General features: G+C 53.9%; 7 protein-coding genes across 7 annotated transcripts; 3 read left to right on the top strand and 4 right to left on the bottom strand.

Moving 5' to 3' along the window:
* Nucleotides 1–166: 166 nt before the first annotated feature.
* Nucleotides 167–798, bottom strand: HETIRDRAFT_103610 (uncharacterized protein; the record flags this gene model as incomplete). Its single annotated transcript, XM_009550046.1, has 3 exons — nucleotides 167–259; nucleotides 338–390; nucleotides 471–798. The coding sequence occupies 3 exons, from the start codon at nucleotides 796–798 to the stop codon at nucleotides 167–169; spliced, it is 474 nt and encodes a 157-aa protein (XP_009548341.1).
* An 801-nt stretch (nucleotides 799–1,599) lies between these two features.
* HETIRDRAFT_243678 (uncharacterized protein) lies at nucleotides 1,600–2,109 on the bottom strand (the record flags this gene model as incomplete). Its single annotated transcript, XM_009550045.1, has 3 exons — nucleotides 1,600–1,745; nucleotides 1,814–1,943; nucleotides 2,017–2,109. Coding segments are annotated over 3 exons (369 nt in total), but the record flags the coding sequence as incomplete, so codon positions are not given.
* A 348-nt stretch (nucleotides 2,110–2,457) lies between these two features.
* On the bottom strand, nucleotides 2,458–3,397 carry HETIRDRAFT_386314 (uncharacterized protein; the record flags this gene model as incomplete). Its single annotated transcript, XM_009550044.1, has 5 exons — nucleotides 2,458–2,641; nucleotides 2,675–2,762; nucleotides 2,834–3,179; nucleotides 3,236–3,323; nucleotides 3,377–3,397. The coding sequence occupies 5 exons, from the start codon at nucleotides 3,395–3,397 to the stop codon at nucleotides 2,621–2,623; spliced, it is 564 nt and encodes a 187-aa protein (XP_009548339.1). The 3' UTR covers nucleotides 2,458–2,620.
* Nucleotides 3,398–4,082: 685 nt separating this feature from the next.
* Nucleotides 4,083–9,677, top strand: HETIRDRAFT_386311 (uncharacterized protein). Its single transcript, XM_009550043.1, has 9 exons — nucleotides 4,083–4,212; nucleotides 4,580–4,733; nucleotides 4,791–4,833; nucleotides 4,864–6,354; nucleotides 6,415–6,649; nucleotides 6,689–6,996; nucleotides 7,171–8,574; nucleotides 8,631–8,949; nucleotides 9,010–9,677. Exons 1-9 carry the CDS (start codon nucleotides 4,206–4,208, stop codon nucleotides 9,360–9,362), a joined length of 4,314 nt encoding a protein of 1,437 aa, XP_009548338.1. The 5' UTR covers nucleotides 4,083–4,205; the 3' UTR covers nucleotides 9,363–9,677.
* Nucleotides 9,678–10,147: 470 nt separating this feature from the next.
* Nucleotides 10,148–10,612, bottom strand: HETIRDRAFT_171688 (uncharacterized protein; the record flags this gene model as incomplete). Its single annotated transcript, XM_009550042.1, has 1 exon — nucleotides 10,148–10,612. One exon carries the CDS (start codon nucleotides 10,610–10,612, stop codon nucleotides 10,148–10,150), a length of 465 nt encoding a protein of 154 aa, XP_009548337.1.
* A 3,126-nt stretch (nucleotides 10,613–13,738) lies between these two features.
* On the top strand, nucleotides 13,739–16,607 carry HETIRDRAFT_49497 (uncharacterized protein; the record flags this gene model as incomplete). The annotated part of the gene is made up of 7 exons (XM_009549657.1): nucleotides 13,739–13,940; nucleotides 13,998–14,260; nucleotides 14,335–14,480; nucleotides 14,560–15,160; nucleotides 15,229–15,461; nucleotides 15,546–16,101; nucleotides 16,158–16,607. 7 exons carry the CDS (start codon nucleotides 13,739–13,741, stop codon nucleotides 16,605–16,607), a joined length of 2,451 nt encoding a protein of 816 aa, XP_009547952.1.
* Nucleotides 16,608–19,036: 2,429 nt separating this feature from the next.
* Nucleotides 19,037–19,916, top strand: HETIRDRAFT_477394 (uncharacterized protein). The gene is made up of 2 exons (XM_009550041.1): nucleotides 19,037–19,215; nucleotides 19,275–19,916. The coding sequence occupies exons 1-2, from the start codon at nucleotides 19,042–19,044 to the stop codon at nucleotides 19,824–19,826; spliced, it is 726 nt and encodes a 241-aa protein (XP_009548336.1). The 5' UTR covers nucleotides 19,037–19,041; the 3' UTR covers nucleotides 19,827–19,916.
* Nucleotides 19,917–20,057: the final 141 nt, after the last annotated feature.

The following is a 20,057-nucleotide window of genomic DNA, read 5'->3' as shown; positions in this document are numbered from 1 at the left end:
ACGGAGTTTTATGTGGCAGCATACTTCATCCAGTGAGTGAAGTTTTGGGCCAATGAATACGTTGGGATGATGCGCATGCATGGCCATTGACCGAACACGATCCAGACTCATAATACAAACAACTGGATACAAATACATCGCCAGTCCTTGCGGCGCCTATCATAGATCACAGGTCGCGCTGAACGGCGCTCTTCCCCTCCGTGGCGCGAAGCTCCCCCCGTTCTTGCATCACAGGCTTCCTAGAAATCTTTCCCATCGTCTGCGCAACAATAAGCCATCGCGATCATCAGAGCCGGCGTGAGACGCCCGGACTTGCCTGCTCGGTCTTCCCAATCACCTTGTCTGCGAAGCCTGGCTTGCCAATCTGGACGTCCTCGCGGTCAAGATCACCTACACAACAATCATCATAAGTTAATGCCATATCAGCTCCGGACGGCCGAGCGCCAGAAACCAAATGACGAGACACGCACTCTGCGCAGAGCCGGCGCCCGTCGGACGCTCGATCCAGTGGCCCGCCGTGCCTCGAGCTTGATTGTCCGGGTGCGGCTCCCGGCTGTAGCCCGCGAGTCCGCGCCTGCCGAGCCCCAGTTCGTCGCCTGCATCGCGCCGGTGCGAGTCGTAGCCCGAGCCAGAGCGCAGCTGGGGCTGGGCGAAGTCGGCGTCCGACGACGGCGCGGAGCGGTCGAATTCGGAGGCGCCGCTTGGCCGGCCGGTGTCGCCGACACGGTCAGGGTCGCGCTCCGTGCCAGACATAGAGGTGTCGAATTCGTGTGGGGGAGTGCGTTGGTATTGGGACATAGTTCAATATAGGAGGCGGGTTGGGATGTGTTTCAGAACGAGTGTTCATGACTTGGATTGGGTATTGAAGCGATGGGCGTTTTGGAGAGCTGGGGATGCAGCTTTATGCTGTCGCAAGTGATCGAGAGCACCACTGACTCCAACATTGTATGCGAACATATGACGTTCTTAGGAGAGAAAAGGCATCATGAAAGCAGTGCGAGAGGCGCATTGGAGTTTGGTCTTGGAGCAGGACATCATCGTGATGCAAGGTGTGCGGGTGAGCATGAATCTCAAAAAAGGTAGCATTCGTTGCTAGTTTCGAAGAGTCTGAACGAGGTCATTGGAAGGAAGCGACCATTGCCCAATGGATCGCACTGTGTCCAACGACGGATCCTGTATGACGACATGACAGCAGCAAGTTTAGAGCTTGCAAGTTTCCGCAATTGATGGTGTCTAGTAAAGATCGTCAGTGCACCGAAGACAAACACGACCGGAGCATAAGGGCACGATATACTCATGAGAACCGAATCAAAAGTGGTATGCATGCCTGGTGTTACAGCAAGAAGGCCTCGGAAGAACCTTTTAGCAAATTCATTATTGTGCCAGTGGCGAACTCGTGGGGAACAACACAAACTCGAGAAGAAAATAAAGTACACAAAAGGATACACGGAACACCCCGCACTAGATTCGTGGAGCTGAAGCGGTAAAAAAACAAAGACAAAGGAAGGTTAGCACACCATGAGGACGAACGGGTGGCGGACCGCACGCACGTCATGCAGGCGGCTGCTCGAGCTTCTTCTGCTGCTGCAGCTTGTTCACGGTCAAGCTCTTGTGAATAAACGGCAGCACGCCGCCGCCTGCGATCGTCGCCCGGACGAGCATGTCGAGCTCCTCGTCTCCGCGGATAGCGAGCTGCAAATGCCGAGGAGTGATGCGCTTCACGCGCAGGTCCTTCGATGCGTTGCCTGTACCACGCGGCCGGGGTACAACGTCATCGTTAAGAAAGGAGGGAAGGGGGAAGCGCGCGACGCACCGGCGAGCTCGAGGACCTCCGCCGTGAGGTACTCCAGGATCGCAGAAGTGTACACCGCGGCTTTTGCCCCAATCCGCACGTTGTTCTGCGTTCGCTGCTTCAGATACCGGTGTATACGGCCCACTGGGAACTGTCGTCGTCGCAAAGGTATCATACGGGTCAGCGGCGGTTTACTTGAGGCGGCGATGAGCGGCGAGACGCACCTGCAGTCCGGCTTTCGCGCTTCTTGTCTGGAAAGCTTTTGGGCCTGCTTGTGAGGGGGCGGCCTCGGCCTCGCCTGCTTTCGACTTTCCTCCTTTGGGGGCCATCGCGATGCTGGAGGTGTGACCAAGGACGATGAATAGGGGCGGTGGATGGGGATACACCAGCCAATTCGCACCTCACAAGAACTGCTATATAAAATCAAAACGTAACTCGCTGAGGAGTTATAGACGCCTGGCGGAAGGGCACGCGGTCGGAAACGGCGAAGAGGAAAGCAGGTGGACGCGAGGAAGAGTCAGGAGAACGGCGACGAAACGCGAAAGTGGCTAAGAGAGAGCGTGGGAAACGATAAACGAGTCCACGTGAAGTCGCGTGCCTCACACTTCACGCGTTCTTGGAAGCTGAGGCTGTATTCTGCAGAGCCGATGCAATGCGACGAAGGTGGAATGAAGAAAGAGTTTTGATTCACCGGACCGTAGCTACATCAGAGGGCGTGTCAAATTAAGATACAACTCGTGGATACCTCCTCAGAGACACAAAAACAAGGATATGAACGAAAGCGTCCGGCAGTTCCGACGACGAGCATGAGAGAGCGTCGGGAGTGGGTCACGATGCGGCTGAGGCGATTCCGTTGGACCTTGGTGGCGATGACATCTCCTCGTCATCATCAAGATCGTTCGCGGATGGGACAGCGGCAGAGTTTGCAGCGCCGGCTGCCGTCTGTACCGGCTGTTGCGGTGAAACATCCCTTTGAAAGGCCGACCAAGGGATTTATGAGCATGTTTCATCACCGCTTGGAGAATGGAAGAAGAGACGGACCATTTGATCTGGAAGCGAGTGACTCTTGGCTTTGTGCTGATATCTCTGACGAGGCGTTCGAACGAGATCTGGGCGGGTGGGGTGGCTTTCATTTCCTCGTTGTCGTACTCCGTGTTTTGATAGTACCCCACGCGGACGAATTCTTGGTCTCTGTACGAGCCGGTCAGGATGAGGGCGGCGACGCCAAGGACGTCTTCTGATGGGATTTTGGAGGGCGAGGGCGGTGAGCCCTCGAACTCGAAGGAGTTGACGCCTATTGGGACAGGACCGACGAGGCAGTCATCGAGCTCCTGGTCGAGTTCTTCATTCCCGGGGCACGAGACGTAGATGAGGCGCCATTCGAGGTCTGGTGCACATGGCGTGAGGCGGTGTGGGGCTCGATACGGTAATGAGCGCGCGCACCATCTTTCAAGGCCGCGATGCATTCGAATGTGACGCGAAAGTGATAAGGATCCAAGAAGCGCGCGGGGTTGTTGAGGAACTCGACGTTCTGGAAGGCGGGCGAGGTGAGCGGCGCGCAGATGACGGGAGACACGGACGTACGCGGATAGTGACGATGGACATCGGATGCGAGGGAGGTGGGCGTGGACGGTGGAAGGAGCGATGGGCGAGGCGAGGCGGTGGTGCGGTGCAGTCAGTGAATGGGCGGCGCGGTGTCGCAGAGGCGCGTCGTGTCACGGGGAATCACGCGTGACGGGCCGGGGAGTGACCCGAGTCGGCCAGAGTCACATTGCTGTCACGCAGACTTTGAGGTCGCCCGGATTTCCCCAGAACGTCGTTGCAAGTTATATTCGCCCGGTCCCGAGTGGTCCTCGGAACGTCCCTCAAGCCAGCATCCTCTCTTGCCTCCACCTCTCCTCCTTCACCGACGACACCACGATAGCGACGACTCATTCGGCTCCTCTTCTGCTCTGTACTCCCTGGGCCCATCTCTGCGTCTATGTTCTATTAGATCTCTTCATCTTCATCCCTTGCTCTTCCCCGTCCTCGCTCTCTCGCTCTCCTTGATACCCAGCACTCCATTTATTCTTCTATCATGTCCTCTCCCACTCCCACCATCGTCAGTCCAGACGACGAAGACACGTCCCACATCGCCACCCCCATCGTCGCAGACCACACCCCAATGGCCATGCGCCCATCGTCTGTCACCGTCGCCCCCTCTGCTTCTTCTTCTAGTCACTCTACGGCCGATTCTTCCCCGACCCTCTTGTCCCCCGTTTCACAAGAGCCCACCGTCAACCACATCCGCCTTCCAATACCCACTCCATCCACAAACCGCTCTCAGTCCTCCTTCGCTTTCGCGGACGTGGCCGACGACGGAGGGGGCGACTTCGATGATCTGCCTCCCGAGGTAGCGTCAGCCGACATTTCGATGGCACGTGAGTACCCATCTTTGTTCTCTGTCCTTTAAGGCGCTTTCGCGTCTGTATTTATCCTTCCCTGCTCCGCCGCTCGCGCGCATCTGAACGCCTCGTGCCGTTCTTTATCATTTCCACCCCGCGTTCCCTGCCGTTTCATCTTCTGCCCCCCATCCCGTCTACCTATTTTACGCGATCGCGTGAAAGAGCAGATGGGACATACTACACCAGTAGCCCAGCAAAACATTGCCAGGTATCTCGTTCTGTAGCGGAACCGCGGGTTTGACCAGAGTAGGAACGGCAACCCGCTTTTATTGCACTCCCCTCCACCGCGCTCTATTATTGCTGACATTCATCTTTTATCCGTCTCATTTCGTTCACCGCTCAGCGGACGGCTCCTTTGTCGAAACATCGTCCGGCACGGTTGCGAGGGAGCTAAAGAAACGTTATGACCGGCATCTGGGCGTTGGAAAGTCCGTGCGGTCTCCGTACGCCATCACCGCCTTTGTCAATCAGCACGGAAAGCAGATGTTTCGTGTTGGGTGAGTTTCACTGTTCTTTGTTCTCACGACTCAACCAAGCCCATGCCCATGGCTCAGGAACCGCGATCTGTCCGCACCCGCAGCCGCAGGTGAGGAGGCAGTTGAAGAACGGACGACACTCTACTTGGAGCAGAGCGCTCAACAGCAACCGTTGGTTCATCCTCAAAAATCGCCGCCATCGTCCCGCTCTGACCGTCGCTCGACGCGACGTTCTCGCATGAGCATGCACTCGTTTTTACCGCCTTCCATGTTCCCCCTTGTTAATCGCAGTGGCGACACGGCGGCTAAGGCATTCGCCAGTGATGGGCCTCGATCTCCCCCCACGCGTAAATTGCGGAAGACCCGTTCGAATCCGCAGTTATCGGCGCCTCCTGTGGTCTCGCCGGACTGTCCCCCGGATAAACCACCTGTTCACACCGGGCGAGCGCATTCGCATAGCGTCACTGGCGCCGATATGCCTCGACTGCCTTCTGTACTAATAGAGGTTCAACAGCCGCCACGCGGGGATGTTTTCTCCGAAGTCATGCAGTGGACTACTGCCCCCTCCTCCCCGTACAGCAGCTCCGCTTCCTCCTCGCGGAGTCTCCAACAGCTCACAGACGAGAATGGAAAATCTGCTACTCCTGCCGTTATCATGCATCCATTCGGTGTCGGCGTCTCATTCGACTCGCCCTCTCGAAGACCAGATTCAACTCTCATTTTGCCGCATATGCTGAGAGAGATGCAGTCTTTCGAGTCAGGCTTGACGGCACGGGCTGATCCTATCTCTAGGGCAATCAGACCCAGTTTCCTTCCACCACTGGGCCCGCTGTCGACTACACATACCATCGACGAACTTCCACCACGGAACGAGGACTCGCCTATCACCCCGTCTTCACCGATTCCTGCGTCATTTATCTCTCAGCCACCGGCGCCAGATCCCAGTTATCTGCCTACGGTCGAGACCCTGATGCACACAAGGTACTCGACAGAGGTGTTCGATGTCCTGCAGACTTATCGTGGGCTGCCCCTTTTGGACAAGATCTCCTCCGATTCTATGGAGACTACCGTGATCAAGATGTCGTTGAACGCGAATAACACAGCCGCCCCTCGGGATGATCCTCGCTTTGTTATATGGGGTGATGTTTATCCCGATCCCGACGATTTTCTCGTTGCGCAAAGCAATCGAACGGATGCCTCTTCTCGATCGGGACGAAGGAGCGGAAAGGGGAGAGATCTCCAAGCAGAAGGCAACCCCGACATCCACGTCTCTTCTGCTGAAGGCCCGCAGAAGGTGCTGGTCGCTGCGACGATCGAACGATGGCTAGCGCAGCTGACGAGCGAGCTGAACTACGACGAACTGTTGATATTCTTCTTGACATATCGGACATACATCAGCGCTGTGGATTTGTGCCATTTGTTGATATGCCGGTTTCACTGGGCTCTGGGGCAGCCCACCTCCGATCACGACGAGGTGGTGAGGAGGATCGTGCGCGTGCGGTCGTTCGTGGCGATGCGGTATTGGCTCTTGACATTTTTCGTCATCGATTTCATGCCAAATCGGGATTTGAGGCTGTTGTTGGCTAGTTGGTTGAATACGCTCAAAAGAGACCCGGTCCTCCAGAAGCATAATGATGCGCCGGTCAGTCCGCTTTGCCCTGGCTTTCGTGGCCGTTGCTAATGTCCATGGAAATCCGTCCAGAGCATCGTTCGAAAATTGATTTCGGTGGTGCGAGAGTGTCAGGAGGTACATGCCCGGAGAGGCAGGCCGTCGGCTTCTACTGGCTATTCAAACGGGAGTTCTGCCAGTACAGCCATTGAATTGCCTAGAAAGTCGTTAGCGAACGACGACACGGATCTTGATCTCGATTTCTTCACTGATTATACAACATCATCGACTTTGGCCAATGGTGGTTTTCCGGCGGCGAATAACCCGAGTGTCATGTTGGGTGGCGACGGCCAGCAAACTGGGTCAGACAACCTCGCGATATTGCAGCCGCACCACCGGGCGATCCTGCAGCATCTGCCGTCCACGAGCGCAATGCCCAGTCTGCCCATCGCGACGCAGGCGACTCTGCCTGTCCATCAGAACGCTATCTCCCGGGCACTCGTGCGGACCATTGGACGCCTCGGTCGATGGAAGCGTGTCTTGAATTCGCGATCGCACGTGTCTGTCCCCCACGGGACGGTTGATGACGTGTCCGCTTTTGATCTCGAGCTCAATGCTACGGGCGATCTGCTCACGGTGCGGGGTGGGGTGGAGCAGTATCTCAAGATGATCGAGGTGAAGCCAACGTCGCCGCCGACCTCACAACTGCCATCAGGCCCTTCATCTGTCACCGGACAGATCATTGCATTACCCCCCGTTGAGGTCGTGACGCCTCCACCCCATCCTCCGCCCTTGCCTTCGCCCATTGAGGAGTCTGTTGAAGAACCAAATGACCTTCTCGTAGAGGAGGCCGCGTCAGTCGAGGCTGATGACGCGCAACCTCTTGGGGACATTGCTGAAGGTTCGGATGAGAGTGCAGACACGAACGGGGTCGTGCCACCTCAACCTGACAGTGAAGACTCGGAGCAAGTGCATGTATCGTTCCGGCCAAGTGCCCCAGCACGCCGTTCCACGAGCTCTTCTGGATCTTCAGACTACGGAGAGCCTATTTCTCCCGGCCGATCAGAGCAACCCATCTTTGCGGAGCGCAACGGCCAGCAACAGGGGTGGTCGATGGACATTGCATCCATCGACGACCTGGACCAGCTGTCAGACTCCTCCTCGGAGCATGAACCCACTGCGCCCCCGGGCTTGATGAAACCCACGCGACGGCTTCCATTACGCCGCGATTTCGAATTTGTCCACCGGAATCGGGACAGCGTCTCATCGATGGGTCTTACCTCGCACGAGTCCATCATGTCGGGCCCCACGAGCTCCGTGGCGTCGGATGCCTCGACGAACGGGGGCTTGGGAAATACGATTCAGCAGTGGCAGGTGAACGCGATCGTGGATTCCCTCACCGACGACGAAGAGATGGGGGATGTCGAGGATGCGCTTCGACGGCTCGAGGGCCAGATGAACCCACAAGAGCGGCGTGCGAAAGAGTCCAAGGTGGACAATTGGATTAAGACGATTCGCAACCGGATGGACACGGGGGATCACACAGACGAAGCCCCACGCTTTTCATTAGAAGGCTCGCCTGAGACCGAGACAGATGAGGTGAGTCTCACGGATGGGGACGGAAGCGCTTCGGTGGCAGGGTCGTCTAGCTCGGCCCACTCGGACCAGTCTTCCGCGTCCGAGGCCCGCTCGACCATGGAGGGGGTTACGCCCACGTCAACGCGGCTGATGAAGGCAGCTCCCGTTCACACTGTATCGAGCGTCGACGCGAAGCCGTTGGTCGAAGACGTGGTCCCCATCGAAATTCTGCGCAGTCGTGTGCCTACCTCGCCATCCCTGTCAGCCAAGTCCGCGTCGATAGCCGTGCCAACCGTCCTCCACCTGCCGTCGACGAAGTTCGCTTCCTCACAACCTCGCCTCCACCGCTCCTTCGTGCTAGGATTTGGCGCAAGCGAGCTGGCACAGCATTTTTCCATGATCGATCGGGAGCTGTTCCTCGGTGTGAAGTTCGAAGAACTCACGTCGGACAACTGGGTTGGGGGTTACAACGAGGCGGACATCCTCGATTGGGGGCAGTTCTTGAAGGACCGCGCCCGGTGGAAGGCCGAAGGGCGGGGCGGGTACAAGACGAGCGCGCTCATAGCTGCGCGGGGGAGGTTCAACTTGATAGCCAACTTTGTGTTGTCTGAAGTCGTACTAACACACCCTGCGGAGCGGCCTGCTCTCGTGGGCAAATTCATTCGGATCGCATGGGTACGTCATGAACTTTCACACACATGATCGGATCCTCAGCTCATTGACCTCTCCAGAAATGCTACAACTTCAACAACTACAGCACCTTAGTGGCGATCATCGCCGGCCTTCGGAGTGAGTGGGTGACGAAGGCGATGGGCAAGTCGTGGCACCGGGTGAACGTCTACAATCAGCGGATGTTCAAGGACCTGACGTCCTTCACGGACGGCGCGAACCATTTCGTGCACATACGGAACGCAGTCGCGGCGATGTCAGAGGTGAAGGCTTCGGCGGCTGGGACAGAAGATGCGGCCTCGTCTGCGAGAAGTTCCACGCGGAGTAAGGCTGCGTCGGAAAGCAAACCGACGAAGCCCCCCGCGTGTATTCCTTTCCTTGGTGCGTCGCTATTACTGTACACTGCCCTGATCGCCCTTATTCACCGTCCCCCCTCTATAGGAATCTATCTCTCGCAGCTGTACCGGTTTAGCAAGCTCCCTGATCTCATCGACCCCACGGCGCCGAACGAAGCGGTCGGGATCGACCCGTCTTCGGGGAACTTTAACGCGCCCGCCCATCCCGAGGTGTTCGACTCGCTGACGCCGCTGCCGAATGCGATGCAGCTCGAGCCGCTGATCAACGTGCAGAAGCAGCGACTCATCGCGGGGGCTGTCAAGGACCTCGTCGCGGGGCAGCACCTCGCGAGCAGGGTGCAGTTCAGCATCGACCGCAAGCTGTTCCAGAGGTGTCTGCGGCTGCGCGGACTCACCCAGGAGACGCTGAGCAGGGCATACGCCATGTATCCTGGCTAAGCGCGCGCCGAATGTGATTGTACAAAATGGGGGTGGGATCGAATGCGGGTGTATGATGCGCGTGGTGCTTATAGATGGCGGTAGGTTTGCAGAAAGGGACTTGGGCTTCGTCGGTCATCGTCGTATCTTAATCTGGCCGTTCCTTTCTCCCCTTATTTCAAAACCCTTTGGTCATTTCGTTCCTTTCATGGGTTGCGGGCGTAAACAATGGTGGATAGAATGTGGATGTTGTGAGATATGAGTATGAATTGAACTTATTACTCTCGTAGTTGAGTCCATCTTCATACTGGTTCCGTGCTCCTGGCATGTTCCATTATATCTTGACCGGATATATGAGGCGACTACCGGACAGGGTCCATGACATTTTCCATTCAAGCGGTGCTGTTATGGGCGCCTCCCATAATAACGCGAGACGAGTTTGGATAAAGTGGACTTACTGTAGCTCTCTGTGAACTATTGGCAAATACGAAAGAGTGCTTTTGGCAACATGAATGCTCAACTCCACCATAACATCCTACATACTCCAGCTACACAAAAGAACAACAAAGGTCTCAGAGGCAGGAGAACAAGTTAAAAGGACGTCAGAAGTATAGGTATCAACAACAGGCGTTGCTCAGAAAGAGAACAGTTGGGAGCGTCAAGACGGTCATCCGGAGCTAGCGTTTCAGAAGCGTGTCAGCATGTCCATTGAATATTTATCGGAAGTCTGACAGAACAAACCATGTCATTGAGATGCGCAATCTAGCATCGCAAAGAAAACTGACCTTTGTAGATCGTGGTCGACTTTAGAATCGCCCGTAACCTGCCGCCGCCCCGACTGTCCTCGACCTGACGCACCACGCTGCGGTGATCAAGACCAGAATGGCATCCACAGGGGCGATGACAGCCTGCGCGATGATTGTCCCCAGCCCGGTCGGCGTGCCCCAACTGATCTCCCCATTCGCAGCAAACACTGCCGTGAAGATCGTCATCGCGGTGCCCGCGAGGAGGACAAAGGCGCAGATGCCGAGGAACAGGATGTTGGCGAGGGATGCGGCGGGGGGGAAGAACTCGGGGCTGCTGGCGCGCGAACGGCGTGCGAGATGGATGACGGTGGCGTTTTGGAGGATGACGATGAGGCTGCCTGCGACATTGAGCCAGAAGGAGACGGTCCCGAGATCGAGCATGGACAGCACGAAGAGGGCGATCGAGAAGACAAGGGTGGTCAACGTGAGTACGTAGAGCGGTTTGGGCAAGACGGGGGAGGCCATGGCTAGCAAGTTGTCGTGGTCGTCGCCGTCAAGGAGATAGTGAGGGTGCACTTAAGAAGGGAACGCAAAAGATCACGACGGTCTAGCTGTTCAAAAGCATGCGCAAGGGTGATGGTCATGGGGCAAGCTAGGGACAGCTTCGATGTGGGGTACCAAGCTTTCCCATATCTAGACAAAGTGTTCAAGGCTCATAAGAATCGTACCATGCGCTTACTTTACATTCTGCATTCTCGTTCAACCTAACGCAGCTTGCAGGCGAAAGCGAGGATTTTCAGCCGAAGGTGTGCAAGCGTGTGCGACAACATCATGGGCGGAGTGGCCAGTAGTCTCCCGAAGGCAGCAACATTTCTCCTTCAACCTCCGACGTGATCTTCGGATATCCGCAAGAGTCGCCACGAAACTCCGAATGGCCTATCCGATCTTAGAGGATGACATATTTGCGTATGTGTCGTTTTTATTCTATCACAGTGTGGTCACACAAAGTGACTACGCCAAAGATATTAGATGCAGGTGAACGACTAACGAGAAATCGAAGGAATCGGAATCAACAACAATCTCCAGCCAAAATCAGGATATAATATTGCGTTAAGATGGTCAAACAAAAATTGAGAGCCGAGATCGTCGCAAAGCACGTCGGAGAGTCTATAGAATCCTTCTAGCAGAATAACAGAATAATTGACCAATTGACCTTCGTGAATCGCCAGTGGCCGGCGATCAACACAAAGCCATGTCCCAAGTGGAGCGATGGATCATAGCCCTCCAGGCAATGAGCATACCCGTATCAAGATAACAACAGTGCCCTGGCTGATCTGCCCATCCGTGGCAAACACGGCGGTGAAAATTGCGACGGCGAGGTCGATGAGAGGCTAACCGCTTGGACTGTGGAGGAGTGCCTTTGAAACCCTTATACAGCGGCTATAGAGTATACCTCATTCAAAGCAATGTGGCTTGCAAGCGAAAGTGACCGAGCTCGAAATAGCGGTATATTGGTGATGGTCTATGGATAGCCTTGTGCGCCGCAGCGGCAAACGGTCGGAGGCCGAAGACGTGCCGGAGATTCCGTGTTCAGCAGGCCTCTATTTCTCTACCTTTGCAACCTAAATATCAAGCCCCCGGTAGCCCCCGGTTGGCCTCTTGACTCGTTGCCTTTTTCGTCTTTCTGGCATGGGGAGGATCAGGTGATATTGAAGACAGGTCCACACGTTCGTCAGCTGTCCAACAGATATTTGAAGCCACAAGCCATTGTCGGATACTATGTCAGGTATGATACTTTGTCAGCGTGGGGAAAAATACATCAAATAAAATCATTCTGATCCGTGCTATGCTACAAAATATGGTCGGTTGAAACGACACAACGGAGTAGAATCAACATCATACCGTAATGGAAACAACACTCTCCTTAGATGCACCACGAGCATTAAGTACACTGCCGCAGCACCCTAAATGCCCGCATTTCTTCCCGTGCGCTCTCCTCGCTGATATGATGATTTCAAACCTGTGCAAAAGATGCCGAAATTTCTGCGGGAAGGTGGCACTGGGAAGATGGGAATTGGAACAGTTTCCATATCGTCGTCGTGTGCTACTTCTACCAAGTCGTCAGGGCATGGCATAGGACGCCATTGCCGCGGTGGCGAACAGGTACGTGCATAGGAAAAGGATTTGGTACGTTCCGATTTGCGCCCACGTCCCGTGAGTTGAGTGTTAGCCGATGTAAATGACGGAGAAGAGCTTTCATATTGCCACGGCAGTTTCGAAGGGGCTGATGGGCCACATAAAGAAAGTTAACAGCTGCTGAGAGAGTAAAGGTAGATGAACGCTTACGGGGCATTGAGGAATCTGATAACGCCGGAGGTGAGCGTTTGGTCCGTGTACGACATTCGTGATGAATGGTCTTGTGCAAGGAAGACAGCCGCAGGAATAACGGTGGTGAGGCGCTTGGCGATGATGTTTCAGACGAAGTATCGCTACTGCTAACCACTAGCCACGCAGAGAAGGGCTGCAATAAAGTGTCGATACGGCCTGAGAAGATGGATCAACGGCGTCGTGCTACGAGGGTAATGAGGACATTGGAAGTGGGTGCTATTACCTTTTCGAACTGAGTCAGAAATATCGTTCTGGCGCTCTTTCAGCGCCCGAAGGATATCAAGGTAGATTGTTTTATACGGCCGTAGTTGCGATGTACACGGAGAGAAGGTGTACAGTTTGATGTCCATCTTCAGTAACGTAGCTCGTGCGATCTTCAGTGGGAGGATATATGTAAGCACGTAGAGCAACTGCTGGAAGATGATACAAAAAGATTACCTCTATCAGTGTGACAATCTGAAAGCGACGATATGAGCCGTCTGTGGCTTTGAAGAAAGATAGGTGAAACCCTTGCCTTTGCGGATTGTTGTTGAAATTGATATCTGGATAAGGCTCGAATGCTATTCAGGAGTGTTTCTGCAGCTGTCATAAAACGATGCAAGGAGCTCAGACATCTGGCAAGCTTCTTCGTCTCCACCTGCAAATCAGCTACAAGGAAAAAAGACATGACGAGGGGCGGAAGGGGTGTAGTTCAAACAGAGAATGGGAGAGAGGAGATGGAAGGGCGATATGTGGCACTGAGAGAAACAAGGCGATGGCGAGTCCATAATAAAACGCAATTGCAGTGGCCAGCGGCGCGGCCCCTGCCTGCACGGTATGTTCCGGCTAGACATGCAGGCGGAGGTTTTCCGCGCGTCGTCCGCCTGCCTGATGATGCATACAGGTATCAACTTGCCTCGATGGCTTGCCTCATGGTTGCTTCATCCCCATCGCACGCACGCAACAAATTGTGGGGGTGTGCCCGCTGGGGAACAGCGTGCTTGAGCCCAACGCGGGCTGCTGCCTTCGAAACACGATGGAAGCTTCTCGATTTCATCACGTAAGCCGCTCGCGGAGTATCTCTCCGGCCGGACTGGAGATTGCCGTGACATCAGACTCAGCCAGACTCAGTCCACAGGCTCACAGCACAAACCCGTGTAAATAACACGTCTCGCGACCCCGCTCTCCTCGCGGTGCCACTTCAAACGCGTGTCAAAACCATCTCGCGATCGTTCAGCTCGTGTATTGGCCTATTGCGCGCAGCGGTGTGTATACAACGTGCTGATGGAGTCTGCAACTAGTCGCAGAGTGCAGGAGGAACGAAGGCAGGCGGATATCCGCAAGAAGATCGCGGCCTTGCAAGCACAACTCGACGGTCATCAGGATTCAGCGCTCGCAGGTGCGAGCAAGACTATCGCCGAATATGGATCTCCGAAGCGTAAACACACGAACGGTACTCTGTTGGCACCTGCCAGTCCTTCTCCAAGTAATGAATGTTGGCTTTCTTCACCCAGTTTCGCATCTCATTGACGCCTCGTTTCAGAAAGGCGAAAAATAGATTCCGACCCTCTCAACCGGGACAAGCGCAGTCTTACAAAATCCGCCGTGCGCTACGTCGGTACAGCAGAAAACAGTTTTTCGTTGCCGAGTGCAACAAAACCGTACAATTCTACACTCACTCCGAGGCCTGCGGCAAACCCTTCCAATGTGCTCAATAAACTATCTCAGCTTGGTGGGCGCCCTGTCAAGCCTATGCACGTTGAGGCCATTGAACGCTCTGGGTCTTTCACTGAAAAGCCCACGTACGTCGACCAAAAGACGCATTCCAAAGTAATAAGTACTGACAATTCAATAACATACCCAGCCGGCAGGTCACAAAGGAGACCCACGAGCCTGTCGATGCTCCTGCGCGAGACGACCGGCTCATTCTCATTGAAGAACTCGAGCCGGGCCCTGTGGACCATCAGCCGCCCTTCGATGATCCGTTCTTCGAGAAGCTAGAGCCCAACTCGGGCATTCATCTCGCGTATGTATGCATCATTCATCTATCACGATCATCCGTTCACCTTGGTATGACCGCGTGCATTCTGGGTTTACGTGTGCAGCTCCCGCACGATTCCCCACGATGACCTCCAGGAATACCTTACAGGGCGTTTCTACCTATCTCCTTCAAAACTCTATTCCGTCATTCGTCTGCTCCCGAATAACCAAGGGTATGATGTTCCCGTTGCGGGCGACTGGGTCACTATCGCTGTCGTAGCCGAGCGCGGACCTATCAAGGTCTCCCGCGCTCCCGTCGCCATCGATCGCGTTGAAGAGCAAGATGAAGACACGGAGCACATTGATGCCAGTACGGGACCTAGTCCACCGAACAGAGAGGGTTGGAAAGGCAAAGGTAAGGGTAAAAGCAAAGACGCTGATGGTCCACGTCGGCCCTCCGGTCGCAAATACGTGAACCTCAAACTCATTGACTTTGGCGCGCGCTCCAAGAGCTCTGCTAGTGGAGGTACATCTATCATTCGTGGTGATGCTTTTCTTTCTCTGTTGCTTTTTGAGTCCGACTCCTTTGACTTCATCACGAGAGAAGGAGGTCGGAAGGAGAAGGTATACAGAGGGGGAAGTAAGGGTGCCTTTGAGACCATGGCCAAGCTTAGAGAGGGCTCGGTTGTAGCCTTGTTAAATCCGAGGGTATTGAAGCCATTCCAGGTGTGTAAGCATGCCACTCACTTGCCCTCGAGCTGATGCAGCTTCTGACGTTAGGCGATTGAAAACAGCGTTCGAACGAGAGTCCACACCCAACGACAAACATTCTCGCACTGACGCCTGAGTCCGCCGGATCTGTGGCGGTCATCGGTCATTCCCAACATCTCGGCATGTGCACTGTCCTAAAGCGCGACGGGAAGGTATGTGGAGGGTGGTGCGACAAGAGAGTCAGCGATATCTGCGAATACCATGTGCAGTCGGCTGTTGAGCATCGACGGGCGGGGCGGGCAGAGTTCTCGATGGGGTAAGATATCACACATTTCCCTCTATGGAGGTGGTTTCCTACAGGGCAATGATCGCTAATCAATTTATGGGGCCCCGTTCACAGGACCTCAGGCATGTCAACCGCTGCGCCTAAACGCAAACCCGTTTTTGACCCTACGCGTAAATGGGGTCTCAAGCCTGACCCAGACAAAGCTACCGGTCCTCCTACAGATAGCGGCGGCTCAACGTATATTGTAGCTGGACATGTCGTCTCCGGATCGGCGTCTGAGTCGAGGGGATTGTTCGTGGGCGAGAACGTGGGCCGAGACGCTCAAGCGAAAGCACAGCGTAAGATGGCAGGGCTGGCGACGGAGAAGACGCTAAAGACGCTGTTAGAGAGGGATAAGGAGGGGATGAGGGCTGTCCAGGAAGCGAGGGAGTATGCCGAGAGGATGAAGGAGAAGGAGAAGGCTGGAAAGGGGAAGGGGAAGGGGAGAGAGAAGATGGAGAAGAGTAACAAGAAAGTAGGGATGAAAGAAAAGGCAGAAGGCAGTGAGGAGTTGAAGAACATGCCAATTCAGAAGAATGCATATTCTGCAGAGGTAATCAAGAAACTCGGATTTGACCCTACGCTCAAGCCGGGTCAGCGGCGAATAGAGGATACAGATATACAGGCCAAGGTGTGACCACTTCATTTAGATGATATCTTTTGACTGATTCGTCCTCTATGATAAAGCTCCGTGCCCTGGCCTCAGCACGATCGTCAACAGCGATCGAGCTTGGTCCACGGCCTGGCGCGAGAGTCCGCTCGGCAGTGTCGGCACCATCACAACGTGGAGGACATGAGCCTCAGGGTGTAGTCGCCGATGTTGCGTTGCCCGATTTGGATGACTTCGATTTGGAGAGAGAAGAGGAAATGGTGTTCGGAAAGTCCCTGGAAGTGAAGATGGTAGACCTGGACAGCAGCGATATCGATTCTGGGACAGAGCAAGAGGCACTCACAAAGGAACCGTCAAGAAGTCCGCTGAACCTCGACAACGATGAGGAACCTTCTTTGTCGTACGCACAGTCCAACGGTATAGCTGCGCCGGATAGTAGCGATGAGGAGTTTCAGAAGGTGTTCGGGAAGCCAACTGATACTCCGTCAACGGGCATGGTTGATTTAGGTAGCAGCGACGAGGAGTGAGGTTCAAACGTGTCTTTCTCAGTCTGGCATCTGTAAGGTATATCTGTATGTTTCAATGTCCTCACGATAGTTATCACTACAGCTCACTATAGTATATATAGCGATCATTGCGACAAGCGGAACATATGCCCTCCACCTGCAAATGCCTCCGGACTGCCATTGACGAATCTCCTACAGGAACTCATTTCCGAGGGGAGTCCAGGGAGAACTCATTGACGAACACGCTGTGTACCATAAGTAAGTGACTGAGAATTACTCGAAGCAACCTTTCTTACGTCCGCCTGCGTCAGATTTGCGTGCGAACCACAAGAGTTTCCTAATCGAGCTATGGCGGGGTCACAACTAGTTAGAACTGCCTCAAAGGCCGAGGCAACATGACGTTCCTGAAAATCTCGACTCTCGACAACTCAAAATTTGTTTTCTAAATCAAGCATTTCATTGAATCGTCATCAGGAGAACGGCCACGACTCTTGGCTGGCACGTATGATTTAATCTCAGGCAGCACGGGCGCAGCGGATCGCACAATGAGTCAGAACCCAGCTTCTGCACCATCAGTGCGGCCCGATGCCAGGCTGAGTAAACACTGCTCCTGTCTATCTCAACGGCAAACATCATCAAAACCCTCTTCCTGGCCTCTTCTATGACGGATATACTTTCACCAAATCGGTGTTGTGCCCGGAGGTCTATGTCTACTGACTTACTGACCCGGTGTCTCTGGCTACCTGCTGGACCCATTATCACTTATCGGTGTATAGCCGCCTAGTGATTTCGCGGTCAAAGGACTTTTGAAAACCCACACCTTTATGGCTTGATTTCAAAAGAGCTCAAGACTTTCTATATTTGACTCCACAGGATGCTACTAGGACACTACAATGTGGCTTTATCGGACTTACCGACCTGCAGTGCACGCATTTACTGTGCTTACGTTAGGACCTTGTTTCAGTGCGATTATAATACGGCGTTCACTTCGTTCGAAAATACTGACCAACGCGCCTTTATAGCTAGACGGTATTGTTGACATATACGGTAAGTACCTGTGTATCCTTGTAAGGAGGGCTCTACTGCCAACCTTTCCGAGAACTCTCATCCTTGCCGTACACAGAATTTTGGGAGGAATTACTCAGGGCTGTTCTAGTCTCCCACAGTCAGCCCTTATGCTAAAGATGACGATAGCCGTTTACTTCATTGCTCGTCCTTGGAGCCTGAGGCTATGAGGCCTTGAGGGCTTCGTCAGAAAGGCTAAATTAATGTATTTCAACCAGCTCTATGAACCGGTTCATCCCCTGGGTCCTTGTTCTGGATTTTTCGGGGCGCGGAAGGCGCGGATTACTTCTGCCTCATATTCCCTATCTCAATCGGCGGTCATAAGATCGGCCGATCTATACACACTAGCATGCTTCAGTCATGCTTCTCAGAACTTCTTATAACGACGAAATTCGAATTCAAAACTGTCCCACCGTACATGTTCTCGGCCCTATGATTTACCGACGAGACCACACCTAGTCCACACCTCCGTCACATGCCAACCCATGCCTTCCAAAACCTGAATTCTCCATGAGATGCGTCTGATTCTGTTGCATCACACCATCAACGCCATGGGCATGATACGAAGTACATCAGCTGAACAGTTCGACAAGGCCCTGACCTGGGGCGATGTGTTAAGATGTGCCTTGTGGCAGATTTACCTATATCATCGGGGATCTGGGATGTTGTTGAGCTAAGCTATGAGCATAATGCGCCCGTTTCAGCTATCAGACAAGTGCGCAGGCTCAAGTATGGCCCACTAGCTCCCACCAGACGTGGCGCCAGGTTCAGTTTTTCTTCCTTCTGTCACTTCATTATGTTCTTCATATTCTAGGCCTTGCTTCTATCTTACAGCACAGGATCTAAGCTGGCCCTAACGTCAAGCGATGTAACTGCGATGTATTGCGATTGGCAAAATTCTTCTGTTCTGTCATATTTGATGGTCCACGAGGCTCCACAGCTTGATCAAGGCTCGTTGCTATTTCGTTACGTATTTATATATCACTATCCCTTCCTCCCCTCGCATTGAATGGAAGTTGAACTTGACAAACGCCCTTGACTGCGACAATTTGTGTCAAGTATATCCTTCGGATATGAAAGCTTGTGGGCACTTTCAAAATGCGAATACGTAGGGCTCGTGTGTAGCTTGCACCATTGAAACTACGTACCATATACGTATGATACAAACTGATGGCCCAAGGAGTTACGAACAAATGTTCCGGGCAAGATTCAGGTCCCGTTAGGTTCTCGACAGTTAGGCGATAACGAGATGCATACATATCAGTTACATATCTGACGATGGCAACTTCTTGGCCTCGTGGACTTTTGCCCGGATGCCGGAATGATTGAGCAGAGAATTCTGGAGAAGGACATAAAACCCGAGCGACAGTATCCTGATCATCGGACAACCATGCCATCCCTCCTCCTCAAAGTCCCTCTCATCATACTCACCGCTGTTGGCTACCATGTCGGTATGACCCCACCGAATCCACCTCCGAGTAAAGAGGAGCAAGCAAAGGCTCTTGGCGGAAGAGATGTGACCTTCCGCGAACGTCTGACGAGACTGGTGCCTTTCACCGCAAAGGTGAAGTCACCTTGATACCTCCCCATTGCGAAGTGAACTTACAAAGCACGTCCGTAAAGACAATTGTCGCAACGGTGTCAGCAATTGAGATTGCTGTAGCGCTCGCGAAACTGAACCCAACGAGTCCGGCGTCGACGCACATTTTGGCATTGTTTTGTTCTGGTAGGGGTGGAGCCATGAACCTCTCGCTTTCGGCCCAGTCCTTAGTCGGGATGGGATTGGTATGTTTGGGGGGTGCTATTCGATTAGCTTGTTACCGGGAACTGGGGCGGCTCTTCACGTACGAGCTCACTCTGCGGAAAGAGCACAAACTCGTTACCAGTGGGCCTTACTCCATTGTACGCCACCCGAGTTACACGGGTGGTACTATTCTGGCTGTGGGCATGACGATATGTGAGTTGGGTTCGGGAACGTGGTGGACAGAAGCAGGGATCATTCGCACGATCCCGGGTCAGGCATTGGCAGTAGTCTGGGGTGCCATTTTGGCGTATTCGGGATTCATTTTCAGAAGGGCGGTTGGGGAGGATGATTTGATGAGGAAGGAATTCAAGGGGCAATGGGACGAGTGGGCAGCGAGGGTTCCGTACAGGTTCGTACCATGGTTAGCGTGATCGGATTGACGCATCGATGAGCTCCCTTTTGTAATATCTTTGCACTTTTGTATGTTATACGAGGATATACAATACATGATCGGTCCACAGACGAACAGCTGGCGAAATTGCAGCCAGGCGTCGATCAGTGGGAAGTTCCATATCAACGACCCAAGATCCGAGGAGCTGTCATCAGTTATAAAATCTCTTACATTGAAGCCAAAGACAGAGAATTTACAAGGCTGTCGAGAA

Source organism: Heterobasidion irregulare, assembly GCF_000320585.1.
Source record: "Heterobasidion irregulare TC 32-1 unplaced genomic scaffold scaffold_07, whole genome shotgun sequence".
NCBI lineage: Eukaryota > Fungi > Basidiomycota > Agaricomycetes > Russulales > Bondarzewiaceae > Heterobasidion > Heterobasidion irregulare.
This window is presented reverse-complemented; position numbering and strand designations above follow the sequence as displayed.

What these genes read in the sequence shown, in the direction of transcription:
- HETIRDRAFT_386311 (XM_009550043.1), top strand. An exon ending in AAGCAGATGTTTCGTGTTGG is followed by an intron (nt 4,734 to 4,790) that starts GTGAGTTTCACT and finishes CCCATGGCTCAG; the next exon opens with GAACCGCGATCTGTCCGCAC. An exon ending in CGCGTGTATTCCTTTCCTTG is followed by an intron (nt 8,950 to 9,009) that starts GTGCGTCGCTAT and finishes CCCCCTCTATAG; the next exon opens with GAATCTATCTCTCGCAGCTG.
- HETIRDRAFT_477394 (XM_009550041.1), top strand. Translation starts at nt 19,042, where the DNA reads ATGCCATCCCTCCTCCTCAAAGTCCCTCTCATCATACTCACCGCTGTT. An exon ending in TGGTGCCTTTCACCGCAAAG is followed by an intron (nt 19,216 to 19,274) that starts GTGAAGTCACCT and finishes ACGTCCGTAAAG; the next exon opens with ACAATTGTCGCAACGGTGTC.